Source organism: Ovis canadensis, chromosome 1 (genome assembly GCF_042477335.2).
Source record: "Ovis canadensis isolate MfBH-ARS-UI-01 breed Bighorn chromosome 1, ARS-UI_OviCan_v2, whole genome shotgun sequence".
NCBI lineage: Eukaryota > Metazoa > Chordata > Mammalia > Artiodactyla > Bovidae > Ovis > Ovis canadensis.
Genome location: NC_091245.1, coordinates 70076463 through 70102367, shown reverse-complemented (window position 1 = coordinate 70102367; position 25905 = coordinate 70076463). Strand labels below are relative to the sequence as shown.

At 36.6% G+C, this 25905-nt stretch overlaps 1 protein-coding gene across 5 annotated transcripts in view; it reads right to left on the bottom strand.

Annotated features, from left to right (window-relative positions):
• Nucleotides 1-25905, bottom strand: part of BTBD8 (BTB domain containing 8) — a 94493-nt gene that overhangs the window by 4804 nt on the left and 63784 nt on the right. For 3 of the 5 annotated variants that reach the window (XM_069597780.1, XM_069597798.1, XM_069597807.1), the window contains 9 exons: nucleotides 25449-25537; nucleotides 24910-25012; nucleotides 12804-12986; nucleotides 12003-12140; nucleotides 10975-11104; nucleotides 8533-8594; nucleotides 4600-5305; nucleotides 4310-4397; nucleotides 3756-3895 (listed from right to left, as the gene is read on the bottom strand). In XM_069597780.1, coding sequence (XP_069453881.1) covers nucleotides 3756-3895; nucleotides 4310-4397; nucleotides 4600-5305; nucleotides 8533-8594; nucleotides 10975-11104; nucleotides 12003-12140; nucleotides 12804-12986; nucleotides 24910-25012; nucleotides 25449-25537 — 1639 coding nt within the window. The remainder of the gene's footprint in view (nucleotides 1-3755; nucleotides 3896-4309; nucleotides 4398-4599; nucleotides 5306-8532; nucleotides 8595-10974; nucleotides 11105-12002; nucleotides 12141-12803; nucleotides 12987-24909; nucleotides 25013-25448; nucleotides 25538-25905) is intronic. The other 2 variants (XM_069597789.1, XM_069597815.1) reach the window with 1 other exon arrangement.

Genomic DNA, 25905 nt, shown 5'->3' with positions numbered 1-25905 from the left:
TTCTCTTTGAAGTTCTAGGGGCAGAAAATAGACTGTTCCACACAGTTGAAAAAGAGAATCAAACTAAATACAAAATAGAAATGTTGAAGTTGTTGTAATTTTTTCTTCCAACAGTAACAAAACTAATTTATTTCTCATAACCAGATCATTATTATTATAGCTCATTAGGGTTAACAACTTAGATCTGCAGTTGAAACTAAAGCTGGTTACTGGAAGGAAAGAGGACTGATTTTGAGAATTCACTTGTTTATAATTGTTGAAGTTCTAGAGATGATATTTTGAGCATTTAAAACTGTCAAACAGAATTACCAAATCTTTTTAAATGTTTATTTTTTATCTACTAGAACATGAACAATTTTTCTCTGGCTTATTTTAAAATTTACTTTCAGTATTAATTCATTACCTACCCCAGAACTGTGTTTAGCATTTTACAAACTGCTCTTACATATGTGAATGCTTAATGCATGAAGCAAATTAATTTTTAAAATCTGTTATTATATTAGCAAATATGCAATCTGATCAGTATTCTTCTCTTTCTTACAACATGGAAAACAACAGGCACAGCACAGGGTCTAGAGAGAAAATTCTTCCTTCCTAGTATTACAGCTTTCTAGACAGTACCATTAGTTTAGTGTTTTTTTTTTTTTTTTTAGGTACCATTAGTTTTTAAAGAGCTTTTTAGTGCTGGCTTTGCAGATGGAATTCTTAGAGTTATCAATGAAGCTTTGAAGAAACACAGGCATAATATATAGAAGGACCAGAAATGCAGATAACCTGGTGACTCCCTTAATATGATTTTCACAAAAGAAAATAAAGAGTAAACTTATACCCCCAAATACCAAAATACTTGTCTGAAAAGTGGAAGAACAAAATCTTGTCTCTGAAGTATGAAATGAATGTAAAATAAGTGAAGTCATGTTATATTTTGCTTATCTGTTGCTGAAGTTCCAGAGTCAGAGTTCTGCTTATTCCATTTAAACAAAGAAGTAGAGGAGCAAGCCAGGCCCCTGCCCGGTCTGGGACTTCCCTTCCCTCGGCCCCTCCCTGCTAGAGGACCACGCCCTAAAGGCCGAGGTGCCTCAGTAACCAGCGGGCGGCTTTGCGCCTGCGCGTCGAACCCTACCGCGCGAGTCTGGCTGGCGGCGGACCGGGGCTAGCGCAGCTCCGGTCCCGGCCCTTCTACCCTTCCGCACCCGGCCCTCCTACCCCTCCGCACCCTGCCGCCTCCTGACGCTAGGCGTGACGTCACCAGGCCGGCGGCCGCCATTACAGAGAGCAGAGCTTTGGGGCTAGAGCGAGTGGAGGAGGGCAGGGGCCGGTGGCCGAGCACAGAGGGGCGAGCCAGAGGGCCAGCGCTAGCGTCGAGCAACCGCCGGTACCCTCACAAATACCCTGGGAACCGGCAGCGGCGTGTGCGTGTGGCCTGTGTGCGGGCGGCGGTGCGGGAGGAGCGTGGAGCGGCAGCCGGTTCGGGCGGGTGGCATCATGGACGAGAAGGTGTTCACCAAGGAGCTGGACCACTGGATCGAGCAGCTGAACGAGTGCAAGCAGCTGTCCCAGTCCCAGGTTAAGAGCCTCTGCGAGAAGGCTAAAGAAATCCTGACAAAAGAACCCAATGTGCAAGAAGTTCGATGTCCAGTCACTGTCTGTGGAGATGTGCATGGGCAATTATCCTCTACATAGAAAACCCTAAAGACTCCACCAGAAAATTACTAGAGCTAATCAATGAATATAGTAAAGTTGCAGGATATAAAATCAACACACAGAAATCCCTTGCATTCCTATACACTAATAATGAGAAAGTAGAAAAAGAAATTAAGGAAACAATTCCATTCACCATTGCAATGAAAAGAATAAAACACTTAGGAATATATCTACCTAAAGAAACTAAAGACCTATATATAGAAAACTATAAAACACTGATGAAAGAAATCAAAGAGGATACTAATAGATGGAGAAATATACCACGTTCATGGATTGGAAGAATCAATATAGTGAGAATGAGTATACTACCCAAAGCAATTTACAAATTCAGTGCAATCCCTATCAAGCTACCAGCAATGTTTTTCACAGAACTAGAACAAATAATTTCAAGATTTGTATGGAAATACAAAAAACCTCTAATAGCCAAAGCAATCTTGAGAAAGAAGAATGGAACTGGAGGAATCAACTTGCCTGACTTCAGGCTCTACTACAAAGCCACAGTCATCAAGACAGTATGGTACTGGCACAAAGACAGACATACAGATCAATGGAACAAAATAGAAAGCCCAGAGATAAATCCACACACATATGGACACCTTATCTTTGACAGAGGAGGCAAGAATATACAGTGGAGTAAAGACAATCTCTTTAACAAGTGGTGCTGGGAAAACTGGTCAACCACTTGTAAAAGAATGAAACTAGATCACTTTCTAACACCGCACACAAAAGTAAACTCAAAATGGATTAAAGATCTAAATGTAAGACCAGAAACTATAAAACTCCTAGAGGAGAACATAGGCAAAACACTCTCCGACATAAATCACAGCAGGATCCTCTATGATCCACCTCCAAGAATTCTGGAAATAAAAGCAAAAATAAACAAATGGGATCTAATTAAAATTAAAAGCTTCTGCACAACAAAGCAAAATATAAGCAAGGTGAAAAGACAGCCTTCTGAATGGGAGAAAATAATAGCAAATGAAACAACGGACAAACAACTAATCTCAAAAATATACAAGCAACTTATGCAACTCAATTCCAGAAAAATAAACGACCCAATCAAAAATGGGCCAAAGAACTAAACAGACATTTCTCCAAAGAAGACATACGGATGGCTAACAAACACATGAAAAGATGCTCAACATCACTCATTATTAGAGAAATGCAAATCAAAACCACAATGAGGTACCACTTCACACCAGTCAGAATGGCTGCGATCCTAATATCTGCAAGCAATAAATGCTGGAGAGGGTGTGGAGAAAAGGGAACCCTCCTACACTGTTGGTGGGAATGCAAACTAGTACAACCACTATGGAAAACAGTGTGGAGATTCCTTAAAAAACTGCAAATAGAACTGCCATATGACCCAGCAATGCCACTGCTGGGCATACACACTGAGGAAACCAGAATTGAAAGCGACACATGTACCCCAATGTTCATCACAGCACTGTTTATAACAGCCAGGACATGGAAACAACCTAGAGGTCCATCAGCAGATGAATGGATAAGAAAGCTTTGGTACATATACACAATGGAGTATTACTCAGCCATTAAAAAGAATACATTTGAATCAGTTCTGTTGAGATGGATGAAACTGGAGCCGATTATACAGAGTGAAGTAAGCCAGAAAGAGAAACACTAATACAGTATACTAACATATATATGGAATTTAGAAAGATGGCAATGATGACCGTGTATGCAAGACAGCAAAAAAGACACAGATGTGTATAGTGGACTTTTGGACTCAGAGGGAGAGGGAGAGGATGGGATGATTTGGGAGAATGGCATTGAAACGTATACTATCATGTAAGAATCGAATCACCAGTCTATGTCTGATGCAGGATACAGCATGCTTGGGGCTGGTGCACGGGGATGACCCAGAGGGATGTTGTGGGGAGGGAGGTGGGAGGGGGGTTCATGTTTGGGATCGCGTGTACACCCATGGTGGATTCATGTCAATGTATGGCAAAACCAATACAGTATTGTAAAATAAAGTAAAAATAAAAATTAAAAAAAAAAACAAGTAAAACCTAGTAGTATTTCAACTTTACCTTGAGTTTTAGCAAGATTAGCTGTGGCATTCTTTGTCCTCTGTGGAACTGTAGCACATCCATTTCCATTTCCTCTTTTTTTTAAAATTGCCTGTGATACTGGATCACTGTATCCTTTGCTGGTGATCTTCTTTAGCACACTAAGAAAAATTATTTGTGTTCAGTATTACACTGAGACTCTGAAACATAATTTTTTAAAAGACCCATGCATGAAATATAGTTTTTCACAACACTGTAAATCAATTAAACATCAATTAAAGCAAAAAGAAAAATACTTTTTCTCAAGTAAAAAATATCTCTTTTCTGAAAATAGAAAAAGTTTGTAAGTGTTTAAGTTTATAAAACTGTAGCTCTACTATGGGAAAGCAATGCATACTTAGGTGCCACAAGGATACATTATTATTCTATCATTTTGTATAATAAGTTTTAAAGTATCATTATATAAATATATTAAATTTTCTAAGGAAAAATATCTTAAAAATATTTAGCTAGAAGTTAGTACATGACTGACTTCCAGAGAAAGCTACTGTCTAGGTAAGATAATGAAGACTTACCTGTTATGTGTATTAGATTGCTGTTCATGAGTGCTTTTTTTATTGGAAATTCCATTGGTATCTTTTGAAACAGGTCGAGATTTCATTGCTGTAAATGGAGATGAGTGGGTCATGAGACTGAACAATAAATACGTAATAATAATTATGTATAAATTCACTGGTCATACAATATATATGCAAAATTAAATGTTAGAATGCGAAAAACTTTTCCTCAGTTTGCATAAGTATATGTAACTAAATTCTTTTTGGCATTTGAAACTAAATAAAATTATCAGAGTGCTAAAACTCACCTACAGTGGAAGTTTTGATACCTTCTACACTGTTTTTCACAGTCTGTCCCCGAGAGTCACAAGAGGAAGGTTTATGACCAGAAAGCTTCTCTTTCACTGACCCATTTTCTTTTGGTTCATCCAGAGAGTCAGTGGAAGTCAGTAATTCCATACTTGAATTCGTAGATCTGCTGGAGGGCCCTGCAATTTGGAGGTGTGGAGAATCTTTGCCTGTCACTTTCTTCAAAGGCTTTGCTTTGGCTTGCACATTTAAATTTCCAGTGAGTACCTTGGGTCTGGCACCTGTAATTTGCTCTTCCTGATTTCTCACTCCTTTTCCATTTCCTGAATTCTTCTGTTCATCTGCTGCTGCTGTTGCTGATCTTTCCACAGCTTGTCTAGGTGACAGGTTTGTTGACTTTGCATTATCACTGTTTTCCGTTTTGGGCTTTATGATAGCTTTGGGCTTTCCAGAAACATTTTTTCCCACAGTCTTTAATTCTTTTGTACCCTTGGATGCTGCTTTTGGATCCTTTTCCTTTAAAGGATCATGCTTCAAAGTTTTATTTATAGAATTTCTATTAGTACTTGATGAATGTCCAGAGGCTCCTAATCCATCAGATTTCATCTTCTGATGAGCAGAGAGATAACTCAGACACTCTTTCTTGTTACTTCCTCCAGCGGATTTGTTTTTTATAGCACCACAGTCAGTAACCTGTTTTCTTTGCTACAAAAAAGAAAAAAAAAAACTTTGTATTTTGAAAAGTCTTTGACACGTAATGCTTTATGTTTCAATAGCCAGTTTTTCAAAGAGGAAAAAGCAGCAAAATTCACATTATGATTTAGGGCCACTTAAAACTTGAATTATCTTGGATCACTTAAATGTGTCTTTGATCACCTTACCTTAATCAAATCTGAAATACAACAAACAACAATTAATAGGAAATTCTACTTTTAAAAAGGCATACTATTTAACTTTGTGAAATTATGGTAGAGATTAACATTTAATGATATTAGGATGCCTTGGGTAAATGATAGAATCCCACATTTTTTGAGGGCCCACTCCCAGGTTTTGTGCTAAAATGCTTTTCATATATCATCTCACTTATTCCTCACAACAATTCTGTAAGATATCTCCTGCTGCTATCTCCATTTCTTAGACAAGAAACTGGGGCTTAAAGCAGGTATGTAATTTACCCAAGGCCACGGGCTTCCCAGGTGACGCTAGTGGTAAAGAACCCACCTGCCAGTGCAGGAGATGTAAGAGACAAGGGTTCAGTATCTGGGTCAGGAAGATCTCCTGGAGGAGGACACGGCAGCCCACTCCAGTATTCTTGCCTGGAAAATCCCATGGACAGAGAAGCCTGGCAGGCTATAATCCATAGGGTCGCAAATAATCAGACATGACTGAAGCGACTTAGCACTCACATGCATGCACATGATGAAAAGGGATTGAACTAGGACTTGAGCTCAAGATTTACTGCTTTAAAGCACGTAGTCATTATATGGTAAATTCTGAGGGACATTATAATGATTTTTCACCAAAAATTCTCTCTTCAATCCTATATACCAAATGCCAGAAATTTTATCACGAAATATTTAGTCCTCTGGAGGCAAGGGCCAGAGGGAAGCTCCTGGGAAATAACACATTGACATTTGAAAAATTTGGTTTTTGGGGCAGGGGAAAAGCAAAAAAAAACCCCAAACCCATAAACATCGCCCACAGCCTCTTAATACAGTATTGGTTGTCTGGAGAAAAGAAAAGGGGTCCTAAAAACAAATGAAATAGGTAAAAAGAGGAAAACAGAAGGGCACTAAAGACAATTCACCTTCTTTATCATTTTGGTTAGAACCAACTTTGTATGGAAGCGAATAACTGGTATGAATTATAGAATAAAATTTTAAGAATATATTGCCATTTTTTATGTAAATACTGCCCCCCACCTCCTTTGGAAGGCTGTTATGAGATTGTAGAGGTATAGGGCAGAACCTGTGTTGTCTTCTTTGATCCCTTAGCACCATGTCCATCACACGCTGGGTACTCAAAGAACATGTGATGATGGTTATCAACCTTGAGCAGATATTGGGATACAGTTCAAGGTCTAGTTATTTCTAATAGAGAAAGCTTCTATTTACAATGAAAATTTGTTTAAGATAAAAATAATGTATTGGTAAGTGTGTATTTATATTCACACATACATACCTATATACATAAATAATAAATAAGCTAGTTAAGCAAATAATAAATAAGCTAGTTAGCAAAAAGCAAGGTATAAAGAATAATTAGATTCCTATTCTAACTTTACTACTAACTGAAGAAAAAAACCTCAGATGTTTAAAAACTCATTATTAATGTCTCTGGGCCTCGGATTATGCATATTTAGGGGTAGAGACTGGTCCCATTCAGTGGAGTGTACTAGGATTCTGTAATACTTGTAAACTTCAAATAGGCTTGGTCCTTGATTTTGTTTTCTTCATCAAATCTTAGCTCAAAAAATAAATTTCTCTATTTTTAATACTTAAGACCAGGAAGACTCTGATGTTAGATCTCTTCCCACCTTTAAAACTAATCTTACTTAATTTACTCTATCCTGGAGTCTATCTATTTTAAAGTGTTTATATAGTATATGGAGTAACTGTACTCCTTTAGAAATTTCAGCATTAACATTACATGGTGAGAATTCAATGTATATGCATTTTTAGACTATCTGTGATTTATATCTACAAAGTTTACACATGTTTCTTATATACAATGTTTCTTATACCAATTAGGAATGTTTACCACATGATAAAGAAAAAGAGTAGCCCTCTAAAGCCTTCCTCTTAGACACTTTCAGGTCTAGTACTATTCCTTTACATTGTTTTTACTATCTTTCAACTTTTTAAATGATGGAACTAGTATGTTATGAAATAGACTTAGGGAAATAGTCCTAGGAGGTGTACTAGCAAAAAGTTCTGGTGTCCCACAGTTTTTCACCCAAGACATTTAGAGCTTGACCTCTGCCACAGTCATGAGAGCTACTGGTTGTGGCTTGGAGTTGTATGAGTTCCCAGCTACTAGCTGATAAGGAAGAAAAGATTCCCTATTCCATTCTTGCAAGGGCAATATATTCTTTGCATTTCAAACTGGAACTCTCAGTGTATGTCTCCATATCACTGGAATACATGTCTAGGTTAGTATAATTTTGTACTTCACATATATTAAGTTAGCTAGACTGAAACTCTAACCATCATTAATAATGTGTGTATGTGTAAATGTGCTAAAAAACAAATAACATAAAACTTACCATCTTAATTATTTTTAAGTGGGCAGTACAGTCAGGTTGACTATATATGCCTTGCTGTGCAACAAACCTCTAGAACTTTTTCACCTTGCAAAACTGAGACTTTATCTTCATTGAATTATTCCCCTTTGCCTTCTCTCCCCAGACCCTGGCAGCCACCATTCTACTTTGTTTTTAAGAGTTTGACTATTTTGGTTACCTCATGTAAGTACACCAAGTAATTTTAAAGTGAAAACAACTGTACTCTTGATGTTAATTGCCTTTTTCACACCAAAAATACCTTATGTGGATTAAAATCTTAGTTTAGAGAAAACTGGGACAACTGAAATCTTCTTTTTAAGAAGTAGGTTAATTAGAAAAATAGACATGGAAATGAATTTAGAATTCTGGAAAATTTCTGATCTGGAATAGTTCCAATATGCTAGTTGCCAAAAAGGTTTTCAAGGAAATAGAAAAGGTAGACAATATTTCACTTCCCATGTCAACTGGATATAAAAAATGCATATCACTTAAAAATTTAAAATGGTTTACTTGATTTAAAAGAGTCAAAATTATTTCCATCCAGGAACAGCTTTAGTTAATGAATAAATTTTTAAAAATTATTCTGAAATATAACAAAATAAAATTTAAATTATTTTTCATCTGGGCTTATAAAACTGTAAAAGTTTACCTGAGAGCTACTGAAAATAGGCTTTTTGCCAAGTCTTCGGTCATCACCTTTGTCAAATGCAGCTGTAGGGGAAAAAAGCAATTTATTTTTATAGGAAGCACTCATACCACAGAAGTAAAGGGATAATACTATATCAGCAGAAAATAGTTACATCTTGATGGAAATAACTTTTAAAAAGCTGAAACCCATCTAATACACTAAATAACTATCTGCTTTAGAAGTTATCTTAAAGACATTTACTTTGAATCTTATTTTCTTGTTCCTATGGATTTTATGTTATTAAAATTAATACATGAGAAACATATAGCCTTGTGGAAAAGATTTGTACATTTACAAAAACCTAGAATTTTCTCAAGTTGTGAAATTTTAGAGATAACTTCCTTTTAGCTGGTTTTCCAAATTTAAAAAAATTACAGATTGTGGCAAATGTAATACTTTATAAACTATTAAACATGAGAAAATTTTTATCTTAAAAAATATAAAAATACTTAAAATTTTCTAATTTTGCAGGTGTGTCAGGAGGAAAGAGTAAAGAGAAAAAAATATGGTTTTGTTGAAAATAAAACATAAGACAATCCTTAAACTTTATATCATTCTTTTTAGAATTACATAGAAATTCACTTTATAGACTTAGGTTTATACGGGAATTATTGGAGAACTCAGTTGATATTCTTCAAATAAGAATTTAAATGACGTCAGGGAAAAATATAGGAATAATGATACAAGAGCTATAAATATAGTTTAGCTAATGGATTTCTGCCTTTTGAAGGTTATGTAGTTTTAAAATATATTTTGAAGAGACATATATAATTTCCAAATTTATTTTTATTAAAACAGCTGATGAAAAATACATTAAATTATCTGTAATTCTACCATACACCTTCTACTATCTCTGTTCTATAGGAATTATGTTATAAGACAAAGCAGGTTCCTAAAAATAGCATTACAAGGACTGGTTTGTGGTCAGCAAATGACTGCACAAAAATATACAGGTAGAAATTAATACAAAATTTCTCCCAAAGACCAGTAACTCAAACTAGAACATAAGAAATGTTATAAAAAAAAAAAGAACCCAGAATTACTCCTTTATCTGGGATTTCCCAATGCAGTAATTACGCATAGGTCAGGACTCATTATAATTCAACATATTTAAGATTTTAAAAATTATTTTTACACTGATGTAGTAGATTGAAAAGTTCTTTTTGACAATTAGTTGGAATGCCAATAACATTTTATTGTAGATATGTGTATGTAAGTGTTTGTATTTACATGTATTTTATATTAGCACTCTGCAGAACTAAGATAAAGAAGCTTGTTCGGGACCCAACTTAACTATGAAATCCTTTAAAAAATGGAGAAAAACAAAGTTTACTCTCAAACAGAAGAGAGTTGACTGACACCTACGCATGGAATGCTGATCTTATTTTTTCACACTGAATCATACAGATGAACTGTCATCTAAAAATCAGAACAGAAATAGTCACAGGAAAAAAATTTCAATTTCTAAAGACCTTCTCAGGACTTTTGTTGTTTCATAGGTTTTGTTGGATTTCATTGCAAAGTATTCCTGAGATCACCTCTATCTAGACTAGCATGTTATACTCCTAACACAAGACAGAGCAAATCATATTCTGACTAAACCATTAAAGAATTTAATATATCCATGTATTATCAAGAATATATTATATCATATATGTCTTCCATGTTTTATAGTACAGAAATGTTTGCTTCATAAAATACAGTCTCTTAAAATGTTTTAAAAAATAAACTTACTGAATCTGTCAATATTTTTCCTAAGGTACCTGCTTTAATCCAAGAATAGTCATGAAGCCATTTTTAGTTCCACACCCTCAATTTTCTATTGTAACATTTTGAACACATTCTGAGCAGTATACCTCCTTTGTTTAATGCTAATATTTCAAATGGTACCTATTAAATGTCAAAGACCACTGTGCAGCTCCTGAGGGACACTCCGCAATAGCACACATCATATCACTGAACCAATCGATCGTGAAATAAAGCCATCTAATCTAAGCAAAACCACAAGAAAGGGTATCTTATGCAAAAGAACATGGAAAAGCTTTATGGAAAAATAATATTGAAAGGGAGAGAAAGTATGTTTGGTAATCTGTTCTGTAAGGGTTACATTTTCTATACTTCTAATCTCTCTACAAGAATGCTTTTAAGCAAATTTGCTAGAACACTTGCTAATACAAAGTAGAATTATATATGTATGTATAAAGGAAATGAGTTTCATTTTCAAAGAATAACAACAAAAAAAGCATGATTTATTAAAACTGCCTAAACATACTATCACTAGTTTCAATTAGCAGGCTATTATCGAACAGAAGCAAATAAACGTTAACCCTACCACTTACTGGAATTCCTTTAAAATATCCCTTGTCACAATTACAGGAATAAAAAATCTCAAGGCTAACATACCTGCTTGGATTTTCTGTTGATCATCTGTGCTCATCAGCTTCCAGCTTTCTGTGTGACGAACAGCATAGAAAGACTGAACCAGGAAGATCCACAGCTTATCACGCAGAGCCTGGATCTTGCACGTAAAACCCTGTGTTCAGGCAACAAATCAGCAGCTGGTGAGAGCCACATTGTCATAGCAACCAGTCATTATTCCTTTCCGAATCTACTTACTCCTAAGCTAGATCAATGATGTCATCACTTAGATTTTTAAGATCGTAGGGTACAAGTTATTTATGAAGGCTTACTCTTCAACAACAGAATTTTATAGTGAACACAAACCTTATTCTTTCACTCTTGTCCTTTTAACCACTGTTTTAAACTACCAATAACCTTTATATAAATACCTTCTACATCCTTTTCAAATCAACTATGACATTACAAGGTCAAATGCCCTATGCAGTAATAATAAATATGATGACAATTTTTTGTCATTCTTGTTGAACAAATTGTCAATATTTGCAATTAGCTTATTTATTACCATTCATGAATTGTTTAAAAATAAAATATATTTTAATTTTGTTTTTTCCCAGTCAATCCAACTTTAAATGATTTTTTTAAGACAAAAAGGAATTTAAAAATATATTATAAAATTAAAAGACACTGATGATTAAAACTCTAAAACATCCTTTAAAATTCTTTAAGTTTTATATTTAGGAAATTTAATGGAGTGACGGGGGGGGAAATACTAAAGTTATGCTGTACCAATTAATACTGCTACCAAACTATGCTTAGAATTAGCCAGCCAAACTTCTAAATTTCTAAACTTCTGTAATTATAGTAAGTCCATTTAGAGGTAAATGAAATTTTTAAAATTATGCATTAGAAGAAATCCCAAATATACATAAAACTACAGACCATAGCCAACCCCCAGGTATCAAACACTTCGTTTTAATGACTCATGCAACATTTAAAATATGTATATATTTAAAAATCTTATAATACTTTAAATATTCCATCATTTATTTAATTTTTATGATATTTAATACCATTTCTTTTGTACTCTCAGAGTTCAGTAATGTGTCCAGAGCCATAAGGAGCGAGCAACTATTCTCAGTGGTAATGTTTTCTTCAACAGCTTTAAAAATTTTGTCCAACAGATCAGATGTGCTACTCATTGCTTGTGACTATAAAACACAGAAATTGACATATAATAGGAATATGTGTAAGAAATGTGGAAGTCTGGCATACATCTAGCCATTCATTATAACTGGCTGTATGAATTCAATCAGAAAACTTATTTCTTCTGTTAATAATAATATAGTAACTATTATCATTATAATAAATATTATACTAACCCCTTTCCTCTGTTAAAATATCTGTGTGTGCACACACACACACACACACACACACACACACTTCTTAAGAACCAAAACAGTGCTAAGACAGAGCCTAGAAGTAAGTAATAAAAGTTCTTTAGTAACTAAATTTAGAGAATGTGGGTCCCAGTAAGACAGAGAATTTTTCATGGACCATAATTGTATTACCGCTCAAAATATCTTTATGACTTCAGTACGGCTTAGCTGATTGAGGACTGGAGTTGGCTATAATTGCATTGGTCCTTGCCAGGGCACTCCAACCTGTCCCCTCCTCCCTTCATCATCTTATGTATGAGCCAAAAATCCTGTCCATCACTGCCCTAAATCCTAGGCAAACATGCCATCTGGTATGGAATTTACTTAAGTCATACTAATTTAATCAAAGGGAACCTGCATTTGAAAACTCTTACATAATTATAATCAAAACACAAAGATGGGACTAAATATAGGATATAATTTTAGACATAGTACCTGTAAGAGAAGAGCAAAATTTTCACTTTGAATGATCTTGGAGAAATTTTCTATAATAAATGCAATACATTCTTCTTGGAGCTGAGATGCCATGATCAATGCTGACTCTGTCCACTTCACTCTGGGTAAACTGACGATTAGCCTGTCACTTTCCATCAGAAGAAAAGCAGCATTCTTATCATTCTTATAATTTTGAAAATATTGGGGGGAAAAGTTAGATTACTGCTCATAAAAAAAACTTTTCAAGCAAATTAAACACTTTCATTTTCTTGTGATGCTTCTTTCAAAAAACCCAAATTCCAGATAGCTAATATCTTTGTCATTAGCTTTACATATTTATTTATTCACTCAAAATTATCCTAAAAGGGCAAACTTGGAGCTGGAAACGAATCACCTTTAAAGCATAGTTAAAAGAAACATGAGAGCAAAGTTACAAAAAAACTACAAAGAAAAGCCTGACCTCCCCGAGATTTTTCACTACTGAATTAACTTCTGTGCTTACAGATATTCATAGCTGCATGGAGATACACTGACACAGTATTATTTCTTTTCTGACTATAAAATACATGTTCTTTATTACAAATCTAGAAAGGGTAAAAATTACTTCTAAACCCGTGACTTGCTTCTTCCTCTCTAATTAGGGAAGACTCTTCTTCTTATATTTTATTTATTTAATAATGATTCATTTTTACACCATAGGAAAGAATATTATGAATATTTGTCTCTAAGAAAAAAATGGAATGACAATTCACAAATACCATGTGCTCCAAGGAAAAGGAAAAATGGCAACTTATAAATTATTGTATTTTATTCATGTTTCATTTTTAATTCTTAAACAATCCTTAGGACATACCTATTTACTGAATAAATAGTTATCTGATCAATTGTAGTAGAGTGAAAAACATAGCCACAAATTCTTTGTAGCTCAGTTCTTCAAGAGGTGGACTTGACTCCTCATCCCTTGATTCTAAACTAGCTAGTTCACTTGCTGGCACAAAGATATTGCGCAAGTTTCAGAGCCTAGACCTCAAATACCCTTGTAGTCTGTATCTTTACCCTCTTGGTTCTGGGACCACAAAGCCAAAAAGAAGCCTGGTAAGAAAGGCCAAGGGTGCAGGAGGCCCAGCCTCAACTTGACCATCAGCTGAAAGCAGCCTCAGGACTGAGCTCAGGCAAGATACGCAAAACAATCATCCAGTCGACTCACAGAGAATTCAGTTTAGTTCAGTTCAGTCGCTCAGTCGTGTCCAACTCTTTGTGACCCCATGAACCACAGCACGCCAGGCCTCCCTGTCCATCACCAACCCCCGGAGTTCACCCAAACTCATGTCCATTGAGTCGGTGATGCCATCCAACCATCTCATCCTCTGTCGTCCCCTTCTCCTCCTTGCCCTCAATCTTTCCCACCATCAGGGTCTTTTCAAATGAGTCAGCTCTTCGCATCAGGTGGCCAAAGTATTGGAGTCTCAGCTTCAACATCAGTCCTTCCAATGAACACCCAGGACTGATCTCCTTTAGGATGGACTGGTTAGATCTCCTTGCAGTCCAAGGGACTCTCAAGAGTCTTCCCCAATACCACAGTTCAAAAGCATCAATTCTTTGGTGTTCAGCTTTCTTTATAGTCCAACTCTTCCATCCATACATGACCACTGGAAAAACGATACCCTTGACTAGACGGACCTTTGTTGACAAAGTAATGTCTCTGTTTTTTAATATGTTGTCTAGGTTGGTCATAACTTTCCTTCCAAGGAGTAAGCGTCTTTTAATTTCATGGCTGCAATCACCACGTGCAGAGATTTTGGAGCCCTAAAAAATAAAGTCAGACACTGTTTCCACTGTTTCCCCATCTATTTGCCATGAAGTAATGGGACCAGATGCCATGATCTTAATTTTCTGAATGTTGAGCTTTAAGCCAACTTTTTTACTCTCCTCTTTCACTTTCACCAAGAGGTTTTTAAATTCCTCTTTACTTTCTGTCATAAGGGTGATGTCTTCTTTGTATCTGAGGTTATTGATATTTCCCCTGGCAATCTTGATTCCAGCTTGTGCTTCCTCCAGCCCAGCATTTCTCATGATGTACTCTGCATATAATTTAAATAAGCAGGGTGACAATACTCAGCCTTGACGTACTCCTTTTCCTATTTGGAACCAGTCTGTTGTTCCATGTCCAGGTCTAACTGTTGCTTCCTGACCTGAATAATAGGTTTCTCAAGAGGAGAATAAATTTTATCAATAGTTTAAAGCCACTTAGTTTTGGGGTGATTTGCTACACAGCAATAAATAACTAGAAAACCTGGAAATTTTCCCTGATCTCTACACCTACACCAGATTCCTTTTCTACATGTCATCAGAGAATCTGTCCCTTCTCTTTAAAGCATTTACATTATTTGTAATTTTTCAGTGATGAAATACCTATTTGATTAGTACTCATCTCTCTCACCAGATTGTATGTCTATTGAATGTGAAAACATGTTTGTTTTGGCTCATCATTATATCCACAGGGCCTAGTACAGAACAGGGTCATAGCAGACACTCAAATGTTTATTGATTTCTAAGCACATCAGAGACTTAGAGTCTGTAAGTGAATTCTTAAGCTAAATTAAGTTTAAGCTTTGAACATCAAAACTTTAAAAATTTCACCCATTTACTAAGAATTGTTTCAAAACATATACTTCCCCTGTTTTATTTATCTGAGTATAAAAAAATTATAATACGCTATAATTAAAGTCTTTAAAAAATTTACATATTTATTATAATTTACTGTTATCCTTTCCTCCTCTGATGACTTCCTGAGTAATTGTGCAGTTACTAAGAGTTTTACGCAATAAACCAAATTTGTTCTACTATAGGGACTGTTCTAGTATTAGAGACAAATATAGTTAATCAAATAAACTTGGCAGGTATCTATGAAGTGCTTACTATATTCATAACATTATGTGCTCTGACAGTAATCTTTTTAAAAAATATACATGTATAGTTGTCATAATTTAGCTTGAAATTTATTGGAAAACTAAAATATGGGCATAAATGATAACAGATGGTATGTCATCTTATTCCATACTGATCTGAATATATAATAACATTAAATGTTAAGAGTAGCTTGAGGTTCAAAGAAGGAAGGAAATGTAATATACTTCTAGACCAAACATAAAATTTTAAATTCAATAGTTACCACATGGTTCAAATTTCAACAGTATATAAAAGGCATCAGTAAGAAGTCTCCCACTCCTTCCTGTCCCGAGCCACCTATTTTTCCTTGTTCCAATCAATATTATTTATTTTCTGTATTTTTCAGAGTTATCTTATGTATAACAAATAAAAAAGGTAATTCCCCCTCATTTTGCTCAAATGGAGGCATTAATACGCACAGTACTCTGTACTTTGCTTTTATACTGAGCGTACACCTTGAATGTTTTTGTTATCATATAACAAAATATAAAGAGCCTGATTATTATTTCAACATCTACAGAACAGTCCCTAATATGGATATAAGATACAACCAGTCCTCTACTTGTAGATATTTATGTTGTTTCCAGTTTTTGCTATTGCAACGTTGTAATGAAGAACCATGTAGGTAACATCATTTCACATGAATGTGAGTATATCTATGGGATAAAATTAATATGCTGTATCAATACAAGTCTTATCTAGAAACTGCCTAATAACTGAGCCTAAGGAATAGGCTTGGATGCCAGTGATTCCAAGAGAGTGAAATAGGGAAGGAGAGAAAGTCAATGGAAGGATATGCTTCCTAGCTCGTTGCTAACAAAAGTGTGATCCACAATACCCATCACCTGAAGTTTTTTAGAAATGTAGAATCTCAGGCTCCACCCCTGACTTACTGATTAAGAATCTACATTTGATCAATACTCTGAAGTGGGTTTTTTTTTGGCCGTGCCATGCTGCATGCAGGATCTCAGCTCCCCAACCAGAGATTGAACCCCATGCCCCTTGCAATGGAAGCATGGAGTCCTAACCACTGGACCGTCAAGGAATTCCTGATCCTGAAGTGTCTGTAGATAAAGCTTGAGAAGCAATGATATATAGCAATTGTTGTTGCAGGCACCAGGGGATCAGTCTTGCTGGGTATCCCCTGAAGAGCTACAGAGCATACAATTTGAATTATTCACCTAAAGGGCTAGATCAGGGATATACTGAATTACTGGTTCCCGTCTCCTGTTGGTCAAGGTTTGTGCCCTGGGATACTCCCTTTCACTTCCAGGTTTGCGTAACTGTGGGTACCCGGGGTGGAGCAGCAGTGAAGCCTCAGAACAGAAAGTGAGAAGTATGTGTGATGTGGCTGCGGAAAGTGTTGTCAGGTTACACCCACGTGCAGCTGCATGCTGCAGCAATGGCTGAAGTACACATGTGGGTCAAGAGGACGTGAGGTGGGGCACCAGAAGGATATAAAACATTGCTAGCACAGATTCAACGGAGTGCTGTTTTCCAAACTGTAGTTTTCTCCCCTAGCAACCTAGAGAAATATATTTAGTGGCTTACAATCATCATTAGAAAACAAGAAAGAAAGGAGAAAAATATAAAATATCAGAACATATTTAATATGGTATGTATTCATTTTTGAAACTTGTTTCAGTTCTACATGTGTGAGTGTACTGGGTTATAATATGAAAAGAACTTGCTCTGGGTCTGTCAAAAAAGTTTGAAAAATACAGCGAAAAGTTGTGCCAATATATTCCCTTTCCAGGAATGGAGTACTTCTTTCCTACATCCTTGTTAAAATAGTACAAACTTCCTCTTTTTTGCTCCCTACTAAAATGTACTGACACTGTAGTTTTTTTTAAAAAATGTATTTATTTGGTTGCACTGGGTCTTAGTTGCAGCATGTGGGATCTAGTTCCCTGACCAGCGATTGAACCTGGGTCCCCTGCATTGGGAGCATGGAGTCACAGCCATTGGACTACCAGGGCAGTTGAGACACTGTAATTTTAATGTCCATTTCTCTTAAATGAAGTTGAGGACTGTTCATCAAATAAGAGGCATCTGTGTTTGCTTTGTGAACTACCTAATCTTATCCTATATTTAGCTATTTTTAAAAAACCAACTAGTAGGAACTCTCTGTAAAAGAAAAATTAGAGTAAGAGTATGATATAAACTGTCTTTTGCCCTTTGATTTTGTAGAGGATGAGACGGTTGGATGGCATCACTGACTCAATGGACATGAGTTTGGGTAAACTCAGGGAGTTGGTGATGGATAGGGAGGCCTGGCGAGCTGCAGTCCATGGGGTCACAAAGAGTCGGACATGACTGAGCGACTGAACTGATGATAATTTTTAATATATAGAAATTTTGTATTTTTATGGAACTAAATTACTTTATGACTTCTAAATTTTGTATCCTCACTGCCCTGATGAGGTTATAACTAATTCTTCCAGGGCTTACTGTAGTATTTTAATGGCCTCATTTTCTTTACTTTCACATCTTTGATCCATTTGGAATGTATACTGGCATACCAGGATGTGATATATAGATCCAGCTTTTTTGCAGCAAACTTCCTGGTTGTTATCCTAACATCATATACTGAATAAACACTATGACTCATACTATTTAATTATTTTGATACTGTGTCAATTAAATAGCCTTCAGTTATCTTCTGGTCTTAGGACTAACAGCATTTTATATATAAATATATATTTACACACACACATACACACACCTTCAGTTTTACCCCAGTAACTATTTTTATTTCAATTTTTCTATATTTAAGAATGATTCATGATTTGCTTTTTTTAAAAAAGGCTTAAATAAAACATCTGAAACAGAAAATTTAATTATGCTTTGAAATAGCTCAAGTAGTCAGAAGCCCTAACTAACACCTTTCTCCTTCTACTCACTTCTCTACCCTGCTGTCTCTTCCTCCCCAAAGCAACAGTTTGTACTTGGTAGGAGGGAGCAGGCATTTCTTACTGAACTGCAATATAGTGACCAAGAAGAAGTCCTTCATATTAAAATTTAAAAAAAATTCTCCATAAATAGTCCAATGCAGCACTTTCTTTCTTTTTTTTTTTCAATGCAGCACTTTCTTACTTCCATTGGTATAGGACAGTGTTTGGCATATTACCTGATAGAGTAATGTCCCTGCCATTGAACTGCATTAGAGCCAAAGAAAAGAAAACAGCTCAGTCAACCTTTCATTTTTTTGGATAACATATTATAAATTTTAATTTGAAAAATTAAAAATATTCTATTTTATTAAAATAAGAAAATATATTTTATCTATATAATAACATATGAAGATTATGTTAAGGTTTGAATATCCACAAAGAAAGACAAAAGTTTACATTTTCATTGTAATCACCGTGATGTCAAAAGGCTTTTAATCATATGGAATGTCTGGTTGTTCTGATGCTCATTTTTATATGTCTTAAAAGGAAAAATCAAGGATTTACAAAGCTTACAAGAAACTGATCAGAGCTATAAAACCAAAATAAAATATTGTAGGAGAGGGAGAAACATAGTATGAAGAGCTTATTCTTCAAATATACTTACCACTTGCTTAAAAAAAAAAAACAACTTCTTGAGACAGTCAGTTAAGATCCCTCCCAATCTGGCCTTAGCCTCTCCCCAGACTCATCTCTCATTATTTCAGTTACAACAGAATATTGGCACTGCTTGGTCTCCAGGGCCCTGGTCACATTTTAATATTCTGTCAGGAATGCCCTAACATACTTTTTAATTTTGAAATTGTCCTCTATCTTTAGGTTCATCTCATGTTACTTCTATCCTTCTAATCAGAATCAATTGTTTTTTACTTCTGTGATTCCATGTATATACCTGAATTATAAATTACACTTATTCATTTATTTACCTATCAATATATACCAAGTATATATTGGTATGTATACCATGAGGGCTTCCCTCGTGGCTCAGACAGTAAAGGGTCTGCCTGCAATGCGGCAGACCTGGGTTCGATTCCTGGGTCGGGAAGGTCCCTTGGAGAAGGAAATGGCAATCCACTCCAGCACTTTTGCCTGGAAAATCCCATGGACAGAGGAGCCTGATAGGCTACACCCCATGGGGTCACAAAGAGTCGGACACGACTGAGCGACTTCACTTCACTTCATGTACCAAGTACCTACAGTGTGCTAGGCACTGCCCTAAGGCTGGAGCTACAAAGGTAAATAAGACTCACATGGAACTTAATGTTCATATTCATCACAGTCTAACTTGTACTTTGCATTGTTATTTAAGTGCCTATTCTTCCAGAGATTTGTGAGTTCCTTGAAGTCAGGGTCCACACTTCCAAAAAGCGCTTCTTTGCCCATGTTGAACATCTATTATATTACCTTTAGAATGGCAGCAATTGGTTTTAATACCTGGCTTTGTCATTTACTGACACTGTGAATGTGAATAAAGCACTAACCTTTCTGATTCGTTTTTTCATATATAAAGTGGAGGTAATAGTATCTATGTTATACATAATTTCAAAAAATAAAAAGTATACTTTGAACCATAGAGGTCCTTTAAAAATCCACTAAATAATAATAATAGTTGCAATAGTAATAAATGACATTTTCACTTCTATTGAACTGAATTACAACTGGGCCATTTATTTGCCTTCATGAATAGAGATTAACTATTCAATGACTAAAGAAACTAATGCAAAATCAGTCAGTTCAATTCAGTCGCTCAGTTGTGTCACACTCTGCAGCCCCATGGACTGCAGCACGACAGGCTTCCCTGTCCATGACCAACTCATGTCCATTGAGCTGGTGATGCCATCCAACCATCTCATCCTCTGTTGTCCCCTTCTCCTGTCTTCAATCTTTCGCAGCATCAGAGTCTCTTCCAGTGAGTCAGTTCTTTGCATCAGGTGGTCAAAGTATTGGAGCTTCAGCTTCAGCATCAGTCCTTCCAATGAATATTCAGGACTGATTTCCTTCAGGATGGACTGGTTGGAACTCCTTGCAGTCCAAGGGACTCTCAAGAGTCTTCTCCAACACCACAGTTCAAAAGCATCAATTCTTCGGTGCTCAGCTTTCTTTATAGTCCAACTCTCACATCCATACATGACTACGGGAAAAACCATCGCTTTGACTAGATGGACCTTTTTTGGCAAAGTAATATCTCTGCTTTTTAATATTCTGTCTAGCTAGGTCATAGCTTTTCTTCCAAGAAGCAAGCGTCTTTAAATTTCATGGCTACAGTCACCATCTGCAGTGATTTTGGAGCCCCAAAATAAAGTCTGTCACTGTTTCCATTGTTTCACCGTCTATTTGCCATGAAGTGATGGGACCAGATGCCATGACCTTAGGTTGCTGAATGTTGAGCTGTAAGCTAGATTTTTCACTCTCCTCTTTCAGTTTCATCAAGAGGCTCTTTAGTTCTTCTTCACTTTCTGCCATAAGGGTGGTATCATCTGCATATCTGAAGTTATTGATATTTCTCCCGGCAATCTTGATTCCAGCTTGTGTTTTATTTCCAGCACAGCATTTTGCATTTTAACTCTGCATAGAAGTTAAATAAGCAGGGTGACAATATACAGCCTTGATATACTCCTTTCCCGATTTGGAACCAGTCTGTGCTTTCGTGTCCAGTTGCTTCTTGACCAGCATACAGGTTTCTCAGGAGGCAGGTCAGGTGGTCTGGTATTCCCATCTCTTTCAGAATTTTCCACAGTTTGTTGTGACCCACACAGTCAAAGGCTTTGGCATAGTCAATAAAGCAGAAGTAGATGTTTCTCTGGAACTCTCTTGCTTTTTCAATGATCCAAAGAATGTTGGCAATTTGATCTCTGGTTCCTCTGCCTTTTCTAAATCCAGCCTGAACATCAGGAAGTTCACAGATCATGGACTGTTGAAGCCTGGCTTGGAGAATTTTGAGCTTTACTTTGCTAGCATGTGAGATGAGTGCAACTGTGCAGTAGTCTGAACATTCTTTGGCATTGCCTTTCTTTGGGATTAGAATGAAAACTGACCTTTTCCAGTCCTGTGGCCACTGCTGAGTTTTCTAAATTTGCTGGCATATTGAGTGCAGCATTTTCACAGCATCATCTTTTAGGATTTGAAATAGCTCAAAAATAGTTCTTGTTCTTTAAAAAACAACATGGCGGAGTAGGAGGACATGCACCTATCTTCTGTGAGAACTCCAAAATTACACCTCGCTGCTGAACAATCATCGACAGGAGAATGTTGGATCCCACCAAAAGAAGATACTGCATATCCAAGGGCAAAGTAGAAGCCCCAGCAAGATGGTAGGAGGGGTGAAATTGTGTTTAGAATCAAACCCCATACCCACCAGAGATGCTCGGAGGGCTCAAACAAAACCTTGTGCGTACCAGGACCCAGAGACCCCACAGAGACTGAGCCAGACCTGCCTTTGAGTGCCTGGATGTCTTCTGTGGTGGTATGGGTCAGCACTGGCCTGCCGCAGGGACAGGGGCTCTGGGTGCAGCAGACCTGGATCATATAGCATGTGGCAAAAGCCCTCTTGGAGGAGGGTGCCATTAACCCCACCACAGAGCTGCTGAGCAGAAGACCCACAAACTGCAGAACAATTATACCAAATGATGCAAAACATTAAGTAACAAAACTATAAAGTCCTTCATAAAACAGATTTAGATTTATTTTTTACAGTGGTATCTCACCAGCTGATGGCCTAAACCTATTTCTCTAGTTAGATTTAGATATCATCTTCTATGTAACCCAGTATGACATACTGTTCATGGTTCAACAGAGAAACAGAAACACTAGGAGGTATATATATAAATAAAGTTTTATTAAAGGGATTTGACTATATGCTATTATGGGAGCTGGCTGAGCAATCTTTGTGTATGATGATGTAGTTTGAAGTCCACAGGGAAAGCAGTTGAGAAGGGATGATGGAGGGATAAGGACAAGCTGACACCCAAGAGCACAAGCTATAACCCACATGGATGGGCTCATTTCAGGTCTCACTGCCTCCAACCTGGATGCAATGAGTGTCCTTCAGGAGATGCTAGGACCCTTCATCACAGAGCTAAACATGTCCCTGGCCCAGGGGTAAGAGAAAGCAAAGAGGATAGGGAGCAAAGTGAAGCAGTGCAAAGAAGGAAATTCTGGGCAGCACAGTTCATTCTAACCAAGCTGACATACTGCAGAGACACCACAGTCCATCCCTTGTTAACTAGGCACCCATACAATTTCTTTAAATCATAGTTAACTCCTAAACGGAGACAAAAAGTCGTGCTAAAGCCTGACAAATACAACTATACAACAAATATGCTAACCCTTTCCCTAAAATAGGATATAAAGTCTCCTGTTTTGTCTTGGGTGATGTTCACGTTCTTCAAACTGATCCAAACTCCCCCTTGGTATCCTGAGATACCAAGATATATAAAATTAACTATTATTAACATGTCTTATATTAAATGGTAGGGGAATGAGACAGTGGGAGAAAACAAAAATACTTGGTTAATATATACAAAAACATTTATATAAAAAGGGGAAATGACAATTTCCCTGGTGGTTAGAAATCCTCCTGCCAATGCAGGGGACATGAATTTAATCCCTGGTCTGGGAAGATTCCACATACCTCGCAGCAATTAAGCCTGTGTGCCACAACTACTGCGCCTGTGCCCTAGAGCCCATGAGCAGCAACCACTGAGCCCAAGAACTTAGAGCCTGGGCTCTGTAACAAGAGAAGCCATTGCAATAAGAAGCCCATGCACCCCCACTAAAGAGCAGCCCATGCACCCCCACTAAAGAGCAGCCCACTCACAACTAGAGGAAGCCCACATGTAGCAATGAAGACCCAGCACAGCCAAAAAAGAGCAGGGGGGGTGAATATGTTCATATCACAACTACTACAATGTTCATTTCTGAACCTGGTCACGTGGTCATACTGAATATTTGTAACTACCTTTTCCCACAACCATTCCATGTTTCCTTTGCCCTCAACAAGTACCTATGCTATTTATAGCTCTTTTATCTGGTAAGGTGGCCCAAACTTTTATTCCTGAAGTGCTATTTAAATTGGGGTTTTTAATTGATTTAATCACAGGACAGGGGAGTACTGCATTCCGGATGTACTCTTCCTTACCCACATTATATAGCATCTACCCAATTCTTCCCTAATAGGCCCCATCTAACAATAATTCCTCTTCTCTATCTGTTGATTTACAAAGTGGCCATAAGGAGGCAGTCCCAACTTCCACTTCAGTGGTATCATGTGCGTCCTCAGGTAGAAGCATTCATCTCTTTGGAACTAAGACCTCTAGACCAGCAGATCCTAAAGTTTCAGAGACAGGAAGCAAAAATTTTGGTAGTGGATCACTAGGAGTAATTATATGTGAAGCCACTTTCACTTCCACACCCTGACTTCTGGACTGTGAATCCTAGTTATGTCAAGAAATAGCACAATAAATCAAAAACTGATTTAGAGCATATATAACCTCCTGGAGGACACTGCCCCAATCCTACAAGGCTCTGCCACCTAGCTGCACTGTAACCAAGTCTTCAAAAGGCCATTCTTCCATGTTCTCAAGCCAGCTGCCTCAGGGTGACAGGGCAACGGTAGGGCAGGTGAAACTGGTAACCATGAGCCCACTGCTGCACTTCATTTGCTGTGAAGTGAGTTTTTTAGTCAGAAATGATGCTGTGTAGACTAGCATGGTGGTGAAAAAGGTAATAAGTCCATGGACGGCAGTTTTACTAGAAACAATGTGAGTAAGGAAGGCAAATCCATATCCAGAGAAAATGTCCATTACGCTAAGAACAAGGCACTGCCTTTTCCATGATGAAGAAAAGTGATCCAATGTAATTAATCTGCCACCTCTTGGAGAATGGTGCCGCTGCTTCAGTGTTGTACCCTAAACTACCTTAGTAAGTGGAGGTCCATATTGCTGAGCCAATGCCCCTTGCCCCTTTTGTTCATCAACAAACATATACTTTCTAGTAATTATGCTTCTCTGATCGAATTCTCCATTTGGTATGGAGGAACAGTCTTAAAGACAGGTTCTGAGAATTGGTTCTGGGTTATCTGGAATTGGCTCTTTCATCTTGCTTTTGTAACACAATTTTACTTTTGTATTTAAAACACTGAGAAAGTACTTACATAAAATTGAGTAAACTTTTTGATGACAAACACAAAGTATTCAGGTTATACTTACTAAAGAATGAATCAACATATTAAAACAACTTTTCTGAATCTCAGGAGGTACATTTGCAAAGCTTCTCTCAGACCAAAACCTTGCAAAGTGCTTTACAATCCACCTATTGAAAATCAAAGAATCTCAAGTTAAAGAAATGAAAATAATTTTCATTGTAATATATTCAATAACATTTTGGTTTTCAATGATATAAATTTTAAATATGTATGTTTTAACTAACCCTAACAGTTAATTTTGTGAGTGCTGTAATGGACTTAAGTATGTTTCCTTTTCTGTAAACACATATTTTAAACCCACTTTGGGTTATGTGCATGGATTTTAACGTAAGTAACCATGGTTCAGCTAAAAAAGTCGCTCCCAAGCATCTTGAGTAATATCTAAGTCAATACTTCTTCTTAATTGTTGTAACTAGTAGAGCATTAAGCTATTTACATTGTGCTTAAGAAAATAGGCCAAGTCTAAAATTTCCCAGAAACTTAGGAGAATGGAAGAACAAAATCCCTAAATCAATAGTATCAGTACTACTTCAGATCACTTACTTCATGCAGTCAGCAAAAAGACTTTCCACTCCAACTGAATGAGCAATAATCAGGCATTCTAATATAGATGCCAACCTTCTGGAAACAGGCTAAAATTGATAGAAAACACTACATTTACTCTTTATCAACTTATAAGGCTAAAAGTATTTGGTTCATAAAAATGATCTGATTTACATACCTAAACTACAGAATAAATATATGTAATACAAAAGTATTTATTCTTTTAAAATTAAGTATCACTGATAACCTTTAGTTTTTATAGCATTTGAGTTCTTTTAGCTGCCAGAATGTACAGTTTTTATTCTAATTTCTTTTAGCATAAATATCTTCTAGACTAAATGTAGTATAATAATTCCTAGCACATCATACTGCAACACAACCATAGGGTCTAGTCTGCTTCCTAAAGTAGAAATATAAGTACATGTGCAATGGGAGATCCTACACTGACCTCAGGCAA